Source organism: Zingiber officinale, chromosome 7A (genome assembly GCF_018446385.1).
Source record: "Zingiber officinale cultivar Zhangliang chromosome 7A, Zo_v1.1, whole genome shotgun sequence".
NCBI lineage: Eukaryota > Viridiplantae > Streptophyta > Magnoliopsida > Zingiberales > Zingiberaceae > Zingiber > Zingiber officinale.
In genome coordinates, this window is record NC_055998.1 from 3,177,305 (window position 1) to 3,191,617 (window position 14,313).

The 14,313-nt window shown below is 42.7% G+C and overlaps 3 protein-coding genes across 3 annotated transcripts; 1 reads left to right on the forward strand and 2 right to left on the reverse strand.

Annotated features, from left to right (window-relative positions):
• Window positions 1–691: 691 nt before the first annotated feature.
• Window positions 692–4,189, forward strand: LOC122000765 (protein CHUP1, chloroplastic-like). Its single transcript, XM_042555218.1, has 6 exons — window positions 692–2,067; window positions 2,279–2,410; window positions 2,499–2,680; window positions 2,752–2,863; window positions 3,698–3,832; window positions 3,910–4,189. The coding sequence occupies exons 1-6, from the start codon at window positions 826–828 to the stop codon at window positions 4,021–4,023; spliced, it is 1,917 nt and encodes a 638-aa protein (XP_042411152.1). The 5' UTR covers window positions 692–825; the 3' UTR covers window positions 4,024–4,189.
• On the reverse strand, window positions 4,084–5,729 carry LOC122000766 (embryonic protein DC-8-like). The gene is made up of 2 exons (XM_042555219.1): window positions 4,463–5,729; window positions 4,084–4,372 (listed from the first exon to the last, which is right to left on the reverse strand). The coding sequence occupies exons 1-2, from the start codon at window positions 5,645–5,647 to the stop codon at window positions 4,187–4,189; spliced, it is 1,371 nt and encodes a 456-aa protein (XP_042411153.1). The 5' UTR covers window positions 5,648–5,729; the 3' UTR covers window positions 4,084–4,186.
• Window positions 5,730–9,355: 3,626 nt separating this feature from the next.
• LOC122000767 (probable beta-1,3-galactosyltransferase 14) lies at window positions 9,356–13,662 on the reverse strand. The gene is made up of 7 exons (XM_042555220.1): window positions 13,124–13,662; window positions 12,770–12,922; window positions 12,604–12,686; window positions 12,428–12,527; window positions 11,793–11,906; window positions 11,197–11,339; window positions 9,356–9,834 (listed from the first exon to the last, which is right to left on the reverse strand). Exons 1-7 carry the CDS (start codon window positions 13,459–13,461, stop codon window positions 9,755–9,757), a joined length of 1,011 nt encoding a protein of 336 aa, XP_042411154.1. The 5' UTR covers window positions 13,462–13,662; the 3' UTR covers window positions 9,356–9,754.
• Between the last annotated feature and the right edge of the window lie 651 nt (window positions 13,663–14,313).

A 14,313-nucleotide genomic window follows, 5' to 3' on the forward strand; every position in this document is an offset into this window, starting at 1 on the left:
ATCGTGGCGGTGGCAGGCGATGACAATAATGGACATGTAAATCAAGAAGGGAATTGAATGGGAATCCTCCTGATTCGCCTGCCTCTGCAGGTCTTCGTTTACTTGCTGTTTTCAAATTTGTTTGTTGGTTTTGGGTCAAGTAACATTTTTTTTTATGTTTAACATAAACAATTTTTTTTTATTTCAAACTTAATATACACTATTTTTTTTGTAAAAAAATATATTATATAAAAATTTTAAATTATACAAATTGAAATGATGCGTAAATATTATCCAGAATTAGTTAATCAATCAAGATGCAAGATTGTATTAAATTAATTAATTTATTTATGTATCAGGATACAAATTGAGCTGAAATTAAAATAAAAGTGTAACTATTAATTTTCTCATCAAAATACTTGTCGCTTAGTAAATTAGATGTTATTTTAATCGATTAATTATTATGAAAAAAAATTAGTTAAAAGTGTTTGATGATCATAAATCCTTTTAATTTATGTCAATTTGTTATTATTGCATTTAAGAGTGTTTTTCAATTTGTTATTGTTAGTTTCCATATTTTAACCACTAAACACTTTATTGTGCTTTTATTTTTATTTTTAAGTATAACTTTATTCCGCTTCTACAGTCGTCGACCAGCAGACGACCACCACCTCCTCCTCTCTCACTTCTTTTAAACTTTGGACGCAGAAATCGACCGTTCCTCGTCCGCCGTGCGTTAAAAACCCAAACATCACCGACTCACTTCACTCTTTCCTTCCGCTTCCCACTGCCATTCCAATCCAATCTAGCTTTGGATTGAAGAGAAGCACGCAGCACAAGGGCAAGATGGTCGCCGGGAAGGTCAAGGCCGCAATGGGCTTCCAGCGGAGCCCTGCTACACCCAAGGCCGAGACACCCCGCCGCTCCACCTCCTCCCCTGCTTTTCTTAAGCCGCCACCGCCGACGGCACCGAGCCACCCGACGCCCCCTTCCTCCAACGGCAAGAACGTCTTCGTTCGCTCCTTCGGCACCTACTTCCCCCGATCCTCTTCCCAGGTTCAGCCTCGACCGCCCGATGTCGCCGAGATGGTCCGGCTCTTGGAGGAACTCCAAGAGAGGGAGTCCCGCCTCCGCACTCAGCTCGTGGAGCAGAAGCTCCTCCAGGAGACCGTCGCCATTGTGCCGTTTCTCGAGAAGGAGATTGCCGCTAGAGGCGATGATCTCGCCCGGGCAAACCAGAAGATAGAACGGTTGGAGGCGGAGAACCAGCTGCTGAGGGATGAAATCGAGGCGTTGAGATCGAAGATTTGGAGCTGGGAAGAGGTCGACCAGCGGAAGGAGAAAAGGATCAGGGACCTCGAAATCGAGTTGGAGGAGGCGAAGAAGAGGGCATGTGAGAGGGGCAACGGGGGCACGCAGAGGCACTCCGTGCGCACGTTGGACGGCGATGAGTGCTCCTCGTCGCAGAGGTTCCATGGCCTAAACGATTCTTCCATGAGATTAACACTTTCACGGAGCTTCAGGAAAGTCTCAAAATCCGTCGAGCTTGGTTCAAATCAAGACGATGCAAAACCGAATGCAATAAATCTGAAAGCGGAAACAGGGGAAGCCGAAGCGGCGCATCAACCACTCCGAGGCGGCGAAAAAGAAGAAGTTTCGAGACACCGCACTCCTAGGGTTCCAAGACCACCTCCCACGCCTTTATCATCCGGCAACTCTTCCACTTCATCTTCTTCAACCTCGTCGGCTTCCTATTCTGAGACTGCATCCAGCGTTATGAAAAGCAAAGGCCCAAACTCAGAAACCATACCGCCGATCCCACCGTTACCAGCACAGATCGGATCGCGTCCTCCTCCACCCCCTCCTCCTCCTCCTCCTCCTCCACCGTCCTCGAAGGGGACGAGGACGTCGACAGCCACCGTCAGACGAGTGCCGGAAGTAGTGGAGTTCTACCACTCATTAATGAGGAGGGACTCCAAGAAGGAATCCGTCAGCGGAATATCGGATGCATCCCCTGCAGCCTCCGCCGCTTCCAATGCCCGCGACATGATCGGCGAAATCGAGAACCGCTCCTCTCATCTTCTCGCGGTGAGTCTCCTCGTCCTTCCTTCTCTTTCGTCATCTTACCAAATTACCCCTCGAAATGTAACCGTTGGCATCTATTATTTCTGAGCTGATACGCTTTTTGATTCTTCTGAAAATCGCCGACCGCTACTGCTACTGCCATTATGACTTTTTTTTTTTTTTTTTTTTGTAACTTCAATTTCATTCTTAACTCTTGATCTCTTCGTTAACACAGATAAAGATGGATGTGGAGACGCAGGGCGATTTCATAAGGTTCTTAATTAAGGCGGTGCAGCATGCGGCCTTCACCAACATCGAAGATGTCGTTGCCTTCGTCAAATGGCTCGACGACGAGCTCTCCTACCTGGTATTTATTCTTCTTTAATCTCTCCGGTTTCCGAAACCCGATCCCCCGAGCTATTAAAATTTGGCGTTGTCCGTTCTGTGGAACTCAGGTGGATGAGAGAGCTGTGTTGAAGCACTTCGAGTGGCCAGAGAAGAAGGCCGATGCCATGCGTGAGGCGGCCTTCGGGTATTGCGACCTAAAGAAGCTGGAGGCCGAGGCCTCGTCATTCCGTGATGATCCTCGCCAGCCATGCTCGTCCGCTCTTAAGAAGTTGAAGGCGCTACTTGAGAAGTACGCACCTTTTCCCTCTTTCCCTCTGTTTCACTAGCAAGCAAGGGTGTTTGATCCAATGTCGTTCTCAGATTGGAGCAGGTGGTTTACAATTTGTCGCGAGCGAGAGAGAGCGCGATGAAGAGGTACAGGGGCTTCGGCATTCCTTGGGAGTGGATGCAGGAGAGTGGATACGCTGCCAAGGTACCCTCTCATTTTATTTTCTTTTTGTTTTGGAGCTTAGTAGAAGCCAGGAAGCTATTTCTTCCAGTAAAGATTGAAGAGAAGCTCTGTGATGAATACTATCATAGATCTTCGATCAATCGATGATATGTTTCATTGCTATTTTTACGTGGAATCAGAATCAAGTTAGTCATCCTTCTCGTTCCCGAGTCCTTGGTGTTTCATCAGACGTGATTGCCTTTATTACTAGTCTCTACATCAGCGTGACTTTGCTACTTTTATATCCTTCTTCACTATGAGAAATTGTCACAACACATGTATATATAAAAGTTCCAAGGATTTGATTTGTAAACGACATAAAACTTGAATTCAGAATTGGTCTTCTAAGATTTATCTGTTAACACATCTTTAGCTTATTTCTCTTTTTATTGAGAAGATGACTACCTTCTGTTATTCATAACTGTATGTTAATTAGTTTTGAATAAAAAATAAAACAAAGATGTCCTTGGATTAGTTGAGGCATGGAACATATTATGACACTGGGATGAGACGACTGAGATAGATGAGACGGTACAAAATCTTTTGCTCGTCCCAGTGCCAATCAGGAAAGATTGTTCATCAAAGCTATCGAGCGATTATGGTGGATTAAATTTACCACCCCTTGATCGAATCCCAGTAATTAATAATGAGATGAACACCCAGCCAATAAAAGAAAGGTTTGGATCTTAATTTTTGAGAAACTGGCCCTTCGATCTTCAACCTTTCTACCACCATCAAGGCCATGATTGGATTACCCTTGCGCATTTTATTAACTGATGCTACCTCCTAAATTACTTTAACACCTTCACTTTGCAGATCAAGTTGGCATCGGTGAAATTGGCAATGAAATTTATGCAAAGAGTCTCCTCCGAACTTAAGCTTATAGCAGGAAGCCCTGAAGAAGAGGAGCTCATGCTTCAAGGGGTCAGATTTGCTTTCCGAGTACACCAGGTATTTATCATACCCCGCATAGATCCAACTGTTCGATAAGCATCAACTCTTAAGTACTTGTCTCCGCCTCAACGCAGTTTGCCGGAGGTTTCGATGTGGAAACAATGCGAGCGTTTCAAGATCTCAAGGACAAAGCAAGCAACCTCATGCTACAAAACCAGCATCAAACCGCCAAGCAGCAGCAGCAGTAGCACTGTTGCTGGTCTACATCTTGCGAGGCAAGCAACCAAGCGTCATCTACTTCAGTAGTGTAAAGATGGCATGTAGCCATTTGATTTAAAAAGCTCTCACCATTTTTATTCACATCACCAGAAACAGAACACAACTACTATATAAACCATCATTCTTGATTCTTCATATCATAGCCTCCTCTTCTGTTGGGTCTAATCCCATGATCATATCAGCTGTAGACATGGCAATTTCTATCACAGCCATACCAATAACTTCGAGTATTCCAGCACTAGCTACAGCAGAGACTTCTGCTTCCTTTGTTTCTCCATGTTCTTCTCCTTCCTCCTCTTGCTTCCGATCCACTTTCCCCTAGCAAAAAGTTATGCAAGCATTAGCAAGTGCAAGGTATTCGATCTATAGTAGAGCAAGACGTGTGCCTATGCTTCAAATAAATGCTACCTCGACTTGGGTTGATGTCTGGACAGCGTACTCTTTAGCTTGCTTGAGAGCTTCCCCCTTGGCCTTCTCCCTTGCCTCTTCTCCCTTAATACCTGCATACTCCAGGGATCTCTTAGCGGCCTCTATTGCCTCCTCTGCCTTCTCTCTGGCTCTCTTCACGGCCTCTTCCCCTGTGCCTTTGGCTGCTTCCCTTGCTTCCTGTGCTTTCTCCATGGCCTTCTGCGACATGGCTCTGGCTGCCTCTTTTATTTCCTCTGTTTTCTCACTCGTATATTCCTTGGTTGCTTCCCTGGCCTCTTCTGCCTTCTCCATGGCATTTTCACTTATGCTCTTCGCCGTCTCCTTCGCCTCTTCTGTCTTCTCCCCAGAGTATTCCACAGTCTTCTGTGTCGCCTCAACGGCGGTCTCCTTGGACCCGGCCGTCTTTCCCTGTGCGTAGTCGGCGGCACTCAGCGTCGCCTCCTTAGCTTTATCCGCTGCAAGCTTTGTTGACTCCACGGTCTTCTTTCCTCCGCTTACCGTGGCATCCTTCATCTTAATGGAGATCGCCTTAGCGTACTCTGCTGCGGTCTGCCCTGTGCCCACCACGACGTCCTTCGTCTTCACGACTGCCTGCTTCCCGTACTCTACCGCACTCTCACCGGAAGCAACAGTAGCTTCCTTTGCTTGCACAGCAGCTCGCTTCACATGCCCCGCAGCAGACTCCCCTGCGCTCACTGCGGTGTCCTTCGTCTTGGCTGCCGCCTGGACGGCAGTGTCCTTGGCCACCTCGAGCCCCTGCTGGCCCTTCTCGAGCGCTAAGTCTTTTACGGCCACTGCCTTCTGTGCAGCAGCCTCAGCCGCGGCGTGTGTCTTTTCGGCCGCGTAATCTTTAGCCTCGGAGCCTTTCTCCGCCGCCACATGGACCCCCAGTGAGGCTACACCCTTGGCCTCGGCGCCCTTAGCGGAGGCGTAAGCACCGGCGGCGCCGAGGCCATGCATGACGGCCTCTTTGGTGTCGTCGAGCGCTGCAGCGCTGGCGTTCTTGGTCTTGTGGTAGCGCTCCTCCGCGGCTCTGAGGGACTCGATAGAGTTCTGCTGGGCGGTGGCGCGGTGCTGCCCGATCTCTTCTAGCGACATGCCCTCCTTCCCGTGCTCCGCTTCTTGCGAATTGGATTCTCGCTTGACCTCTTGATGCGAAGCCATTCTGACGTGCGAAAGAATTGTTTGAGAACGGCAGAATAGAATGTGTTAATAGAGGACTGGAAGCGGTGGTTTATGTCGTATCGATGATTGCACGATCGACGCGTGTAACGGTCTTGATAAGCAGAAGATCAGGAGATGGCACGTACCTAGTTTGTGTCATTTGAAAGAATTGTTTTACATTTGAAAGAGATCCTGTTTTTTTTATAAGTTATAAAGGACAAAGACGCTCAAACATAAATTTAACAAATTCTTAAAAAAAAAAAAAACATAAAAGTCAACTAAAATGAAACACGTGGAAAAAATAAATAAAAATTTTATAATTTATTCATGTGAACAAATTAAAGTATTATGTTAAGACCGATTAATCAATGGTTATATTATTTCGAAGATACATTGGTCAAAACCTAATAGCTTAGACTATTAACAAGTCTGGTAACAAGATACGTACAACTCTCTCATTTCCTATTTGTTGTTGCCTAATTGCCCAAACACATCCTGAATTTTACTATTAATTATCTATCATGATGGTTAGTTGTCAAGTTGCTAAATATAATTATTAATTTTACACGTGGAGGATTTTTAGGAATGGATAAGAAGAATGTATCTTCTAAAATCGCATGAAAATAGAAACAGCATGATCCTTCATATACATGTAAGAAAAGTGAATTGCAAATAGAAATAAGAATGACCATAACAAAAACGATTTCTATGAACAATTCTTTCATAAGTAGGTGCAAGACCACAGAGTTGTAGGGTCGAAGGTTCACGGACGCGCACTGGATGAATAATCTGGGCCAGCTGTGTTAAATTCCGGAGACACCACACTTTACCCGGGCCAGCATTCACCGCTGATTTACTTCCTCCTAGGATTCCTGTGGGGCCAGGCCTAGGGGGCTGCTGGGCGACGGGACCCGTCTTTTGCACAATAAGTAGGTGCAGGACCGATTTCAACCATAAATCCTAAATGAGAGTGGAAAAATCTAACATTAAGTGGAAAACATTAAGTAGGTATAAGAGTCTCACATAGAGAGGTTGCGACGGCTAGAAGTCGGTAGAAAACCCAATATGTTGGGAGACCACGGGAGCACTGAGGGGAGACGACGATGAGCACAGGCGAGAGGAACAATGAGGGAGAAACTTTGCTGCCCAAGCCTCGCTACCCTAGCTTTGCTGCGAAGCTTCCCCGTCGAGGGAAGAGGACACCGCACAGATGCGGTAAGACGGGGAAAACGACGAGCGTCGTGGTGAGGAAGGGAACTCGCCACAGCGAGGGAAAGCTTCGCTGCCGAGGGAAGAGGACACTTCTCTACCCTAGCCTCGCTGCCCTAGCTTGGCTGCCGAGCACAGAGGACGCCTACAGTGACGAAGGGAACTCGTCGCGGTGAGAGGATGCTGAGCACAGAGAGCGTCGCGGTGAGGGGAGAGGACGGCGAGCACAAATGGAACTTGTCGCACCGTCTTGCTCCCCTTTTCGTGGAATGCTTCGCGACCGAGAGAACTTATCGAAGCCGAGGGACGGTGAGGGTCGTGAGGAGTTGAGAGCGAGGAGGAACACGGAGGGAAGGTGCACGGCGAGGACGGTGTCACAGCGGCGAGTTCGGGTCTGCCCTAGTTTCGCTTCGAAGGTTTAAACGAGAGAGAACATGTGTTCTGTGAAGTGGAAAGCCAAAGAAAAGGAAAAAAAACAAATGAAGCCACGTTTGCAGTGCCAACTCTGCAGTCGCGCACAAGCGCATTTTCTAAGACCCACAGGATAACAACATTGTGTGTGTGTGTCTATATATATATCCGCTCGGACCTGTAACACAAATTACGTCAGTGCCGAGCTAGGGAAGGGGTCCTGACATTGACCCTTCAACGCTCAAGTCAGTCACCGGCGGTGAAGTATAAGGCGGAGCAACAAGAAGACTGTAGCATAAACAATGAATATCGCATATCTCCACTGATGCTTAGACCCCCCCCTTTATATAGAGTTCATGTAGTGCGCGTGCACGCTTTCCAAGGCGAGCACACTTCTCAAAGTTTCCCCTGAAAAGACTCATCAGTAAAGTGTCCCTGACACAGTCCCTTAACGGGCCGAGCATATCTCTGAAGTGACAGTGGAAGTTTCCGCCATATGATCTTCTGGTTGTCCATGCCCGATGTCGACAGCACCAACTCCCAAATGGATGTCGTTAGATATCAGAGGGAGTGTACTGCAAAGCCGAGCGAGTTGGCCGCTCAACCAGGATCTCGCCGCTCTGGTGCCCCCACCGGTCGGCTAGAACCTCGCTACTTCTGCGCTTGTGTTCGCTCGACCAAAGTTCCACTTTGTCACTGTCGAGCCCTGCTGCCAGGCCAAGCGGAGTAGTCGTTCGGCCGAAGTTGAACTATGCCAGTCAAGCTCTACTGTTTAACCGAGTGAGGTAGCCGCTCGGCTTGGCTTCTGCACCTCGTTTCCTCCTCCGTTCGGCGTCCAATAATCCCTTGAACATCGATCGTTTGACTCCCCGTGTCGAAGGAAGCGACGGATCGGAACCTTCTCCTCGATCAAGGCATGCTTCGCCCGCCCCGCCGATACTACCTGCATGTTGACCCCCTTGACTTTAACCTCCACCGTGGTTGCAGGATGGAGCCCCTCATCATCATCGCATCAATATAAATTGATGAATTAGATAACATCAAAGGATCCGCACAATGAATTACCATGAGTTAATCACAACATCTCAATCCAAATTGATAAAACAAATGACTTTGAGATTAAACTTTTAGGGTGCGTTTGGTTCAAGTTATCATATATAACCTTGATTATGTGATTACCACATAACTAAGGTGATGTGAAATAAAATATAACCAAATGTTGTTTGGTTCAATGTAAGTAATGTAACAAAAACTTATTTGTTTGAAGGTTTTAATAAATAATCTACTTTAATATTTTACTGTATTACCCTCTTTTACAAAATCAACCATACATAATAATAATAATAATAATAATAATGTTATCCCCTCGGATGGGTCTAGTGGCTAACGCATGAGGTATTGTCACAATGAGGTCTGGGGTTCGAATCTCGACAAAGTCGAGGTAAATACCTCCTTATGTGTTGACGGATTGGTGGAGGTGCTGGGGGCGAGCGTATTCACCTTTTGCCACAATAATAATTTTAACCTAATAAAAAATCATTATTATTATTATTATTTAAACTCTACTCTTTTTTTTTACTTTTTCTTTTTCCTCTTTTTCTTCATTTTTATGTTTTTTTTAATTATTTTTTCTTTTTTACCATTTTATTTTTTTACTTTTTATTTTTTACTATTTTATTTTTTTTATATTTTACATTTTTCCATTTTTCATTTTTTTATTTTTTATTTTTTTATTTTTAACATGTTTTCCATTTTTCATTTTTTTTATCTTTTTATTTTTTACTTTTTAATTTTTTACATTTATTATTATTATTATTTTATTTTTTTATGCCTTTTTCCCATTTTTTAAGTTATTTTATTTTATTTTTTATATTTTTCATTTTTTACTTTATGTTTTTATATTTTTCTCTAGGATATTTTGAGTAAAAAAAATTTATTAATCCCGGAATTAAGAAAAATCTTAATTTTTTGAAAATTTTCAAATCCGGGTTGCATGCTCCTTTTATTGACGTGTTGGACGTGGAACATTACTCGGGAACCATCAATTACCTAAATCAAACATAATTTTCATTGATAACTTTGGATAGATAATCGAAGTCTAAGGTTATCAAGGATAACCATCAACCAAACACACCCTTAATATAATCATAATTAAAGCATCCACATAAGCTTTGAACTATGAAGAAGACGAGAACCACTCTCACCTATAAATTGAAGTAGTGGTTGTGTCCTCACATCCATTAAATTTTTGAAGTTACAATCCAAAAGAGACCTAGAAGTATTACTCCCTTATAAGCGTTCTTCTTTACCAGTAAACTAGTACTAATGATTTTGAAAGAATGATATGGATGCCTCGAATCAAATTGTACACAAGAACTAATGCCAGCAAACAGATTACATATGCTGGTCACAGAAGCTCACTTTCTTCTTAATTCTGGTTGCCAGTTGGATACTTTTCTATCCCTTTCCATGTTTCTAGCTTTCTCATTAATCAGATGATGTAGGAGTTCCTAAACATATCTCATTTTTGTGGAGTTGTAGCATCTTCCTCTCTGGGTTGCAGAGGCCTGAAAGAAGAAAGAGAACACTGATGCCACCGTGACATATTTTACCAAGTTTGAAAACATAAGTGAACAGGTGATTAATCGAAGCTACCAAGATTATCTGACTCGTCTAATTTACCTAATTGGTTTAACGATCCACTTGAATTAAGTTTCGAGCCTATCAACCCAATCTGTTTGGCATACCTAAACCTAAAACTCATCTTGCTCATTCAAATTAATTATTTCTTGAAGAATTGAATGATATAAGCATGATTTAAAATCTCATACCAAGCCAGCCAGACAAAACAGTCGAAATGTATCACTCTAATAAATTCCAGAAACTAGAAACCACTCAGTACCAAAACAAGGTATCATATGTTATTGGGTTGGGTTACTTATGTCGATGAGTATCATTTCATCAACACTTGACGCCCCTTGACATACAAAAATTGTGATAATGTTATTATTTTTTTATTTGGCAGTTTGTTTTCACATAAAATAATATGATAAAATCGTAGCATTCTAGATACAAAACAAACAGTGAACTCTAGTTGTTATCTTTTTCTTTGAATGTAAGCAAGATATCAAAACACTATCATTTCGGTCAAAGGCCGAAACAATGATCTTAATGTTATTTCTGGTATTGTGTAAACAATGATTTTTTCATGGTATGTGTTGCAATCGTGACAATAAGATGAAGTTATATTAGACATATTATACATAAATGGTTGAATTAATTGGGTAGAATGAGATTTATGGTTTTGTTTTATACAGAACTTGATCCCTTTATCCAACATCTTACATTATTTTATAATTATGACATTTTTTTTGTTGAGATAATCAATTGAACATGCAATAACAAATACTAGACAGTCAAATCATATGACAATAGGAAGATAAGGGTGGGGAAAGTTAAAGAGTAGAAAGGCTAGGAAACACAAATTTTCCTTTCCAAAACTTCCACCTATCCTTATCATTTGCTTGCCACGTGGAGGAACAATGTCTTTTGTGTTTATGGAGGTGATATTTTGTTTCAATTTTATAAATTATGGAGGTAAGAGACAATAATTTTTACTATTGGGGACCAAATGAAAAAGTAGGTGAACTATGAGGGGGGAAATGATCTTCTCTAAATTAAAGATAGGATGCATAGTCAGACTAACAAAAGAAGACGACTTAAGTGATCTTCCTGCATTAGTAGTGATGTAACTTAGAGCTCAAAGGAGTAAGATGGACCAAATAGTTGAGGAGCATCTGCTTCTCTTCCTTCTTATTCACACATTTGGCCTCACAAACATATAATCAACGTTCAAGCACAGATCTAGAAAGATACGGTTTGCTCATTTTAAATCCCGAAGAAATATAAAGAACTTTATTGAAACAAACCTGAGCATCTTGGAATATCCCAAACAGCGATTGATGATGATGAGCAATCAGGCTCACAAAGAGCAAGGTTGTTCTCATGGTTGACATTCATAGCAAGCATCCAGGAACCTATTGTGACATCCTCATTGCTGAACATTCGGAAACTGGAAATCCACATGTTACATATGCTTAAAGAAGTTGTTGGCAATCTAAAAAATACAAGGTGCTGACCAATAATTTAAAAAACAGTACATTAGGACCAGAAATAAAACGTGCTCCAAGGTACAAATACTTCAAAATGAGAACCAAATTGGCTAAGTCAATCATGGAAACACCCATGTGAACTTTTTACCAATTGTCATTATATATCCAATGAATTCACTTGAATGGGAAATGAAAAGAAATATCAAATAATACCAGGTTTGACTAGGCAATGTGTAATAGTCAATGTGATAGATAAAAATGTATTCCTGCTAAAAAGCAGCAACTACATTATCCCATACCTAAAATCACGGGCACAAGTCATTGGAACAAAATAATGAGAATAATGACTAGCAAATGGAAGGGTAGAAAACCCTACAATGGCTGAACCAAAGTTTTCAAGTCTTGTAACTTGCCTATTGTTTCTCAGTGCAACCAAGCTTGCAACTACATCTGTTGAAAGCGCATATATGGGACCATAAGCATGAAGAAAATATTCTGTCCCAAGCAGGTGTGCTAGTGGCTCATACCTATATAAATTACAAGACAAACACAAATATTAGCTATATCTATTGAATATAAAAATAATAGAGTGGATCATGATGTGCATTGCAAGAAAAACTTAAATTAGAAATTAACAAGTCGACATTAAATGATGTAGGTAGAGAACCAGGGTCAATCTGAAACTAGAGAAAGATACATGAGGAGTATCATGTGTAAGATGTAAAAAAAAGAATCAAATTTTAGTACAAAGTAAAGTACTTTGAAGTGGATGTATGAGAACAACTATCAGCTTAAGGGGAACAGAAAACTCAAAATACACATTTCTAATATTCATTCAGGAACCTCAACAAAAAGTCTGAATATAAATGCATATACAGGTAATGCAACATAATGAATCCACAATGGAGAAATACTAAAACAACATTCAATTTTCTTTAACACAATCTGATTACTTCCTTTCCCAGAAAAAAAACAAAAGCAGAATTGCAAATCAAATTATCGCATCCTTGTGTGTCATGAATTTTGCAGATAGTAGCTGAATACCAACCACTTGAGGTTAGGGTCAGTGTAAACAGGGCCCTTCTTCATGCATCCGAGATATGTTTGAGTAGTTGGTCGTTCTTTTGCCAAAAGCAAGGAAAGGCGATCTAAAAAAGATGCAATTAATTTGTAAAGTGAAGAAATTCTGGAGAAAGAAATGACAATATTCCAAAGATCAATTACCTGGCCTCAAATATATATCATCATCTGCTTTCACATAGAAATCGGAATCATAAAGGGCAAACGCTGCTTTAAAGAAAGCCAACCTACAAGCCAAAATTAGGTGAAGACTTGAAGATACCAACAGCAGAACACTCCGAAGCACTTATGTAACAAGGTCATTTCATACGTTTTGTATGGAAGATTGCTGTACTCTTCCACAATATCTATAAGCATGAAATCATCATACTCATTCACCTCCGTTTGAAGCGCTGCCATTTTTGATTTATCATTGGTCTTTCCTATAACAAATCTGAAAGCCAAGCCAGTCGCCTCTTCCAAGCTGCAACATCAATTAAGATTCTGAACTAGCGCCAGAATGCAATTTCATAATCGAATGATTACAGATTCATTTAATTTTATTAAAACTGGATCTTTCTGATACGAAAACCACCTAACCTACTCGGATCTACAGAAAACCGGATAATCGTTTAGACGGTGAAAATGACCAAATCGAGCCAATACAACGAGAATCAAGACTAACCGAAGAAGACCTTGGCGACTGGAGGGCAACCAGGTCTGCCTGATAGCCCTCCGCCGGCCGACAGATCCAAACCCTGTCTGGATCCCGACGAAAGCCATCACCTTGTGGCGCTCCAGCACTCCACCACCAGCTCCGTCGCCGCCATTACGGTCCCACACAACAGAGACCGACCTGGGTTCGCCATCCTGACACTTTCTAGAGGGACTCGTGATGGAGAAAACGCCGAACAGCACACCGGCGAGGCCGAGGCTTAGGCAAAGGATGGGGAAGGCGGAGGAGGAGAAGCGGCGGAAGCGGGACGCTGGGCGGTAGTAGAAGATCTTGGGTGACATCGGCATCGCTCGATTCGACTCATAACACTGGTAGAACTTGATCTTTTTTAGTATCTAAAGACGAGGATTGATGGTGTTCTGTTCCTCTAACAACAAAGAAAGAAAGGGTGGTTTGGGAGAATTGGGGACGACCCTGCTCAATCTGCGTCAGGAGATGACAAAGTTCGTTCGACTTGTTTAGGTCGGGAGATGAACCTGCTTAGGGCTCCAAACAAGTAGAGCCGAGTTTTTTCTAGGGTTAAATTGTTTAAGTTTGGGTTAATTTATTTTTTATGTAATAATTTAAATTTATTTATTTTATTTTATTATTTATTTAATATATTAAAAAAATTATTAATAAATATAATTCATGAATATTATTTATGAATATTGATCCGGTGGTAAGGACGGGGGACCCTCGTTGGCGAAAGGTCAACGACACGTGGGGGTCAAAGGTTAAGATATTCAACCCCGAGACCCGACCGACCGGACTGAGAGGGCCGACCGGCTACCCAACCGACCGGATCGAGATGCCCGACCGGCCGGGAATCCCCCGAGCCGAATGAAAGACAACTCGACTAGGGGTCGGGTTTCCGATGCTCAAGGTAAAAAGGTTTCAGGGCCGAGTGGGCTATCTGTTCGGCCAGTACACAAGGCAACAAAGACAGGCAGGAGCAGCCTCATCCGAGCATACGATCGAGGCAGAAGTGATATGCCCGCCGAGCGGTCAAACCGCTCGGCCCTGGAACCGACAGAAAGCGCAAGAGGACAAAGGAGACAGGGGATAACATCATCCTCGAGACGTTTGTCGCTGACAGGCAGCAGGGTTGGCGGTTGAGCCGTACACAGGATCATACGGTGGAAGCTTCCACCGTCACA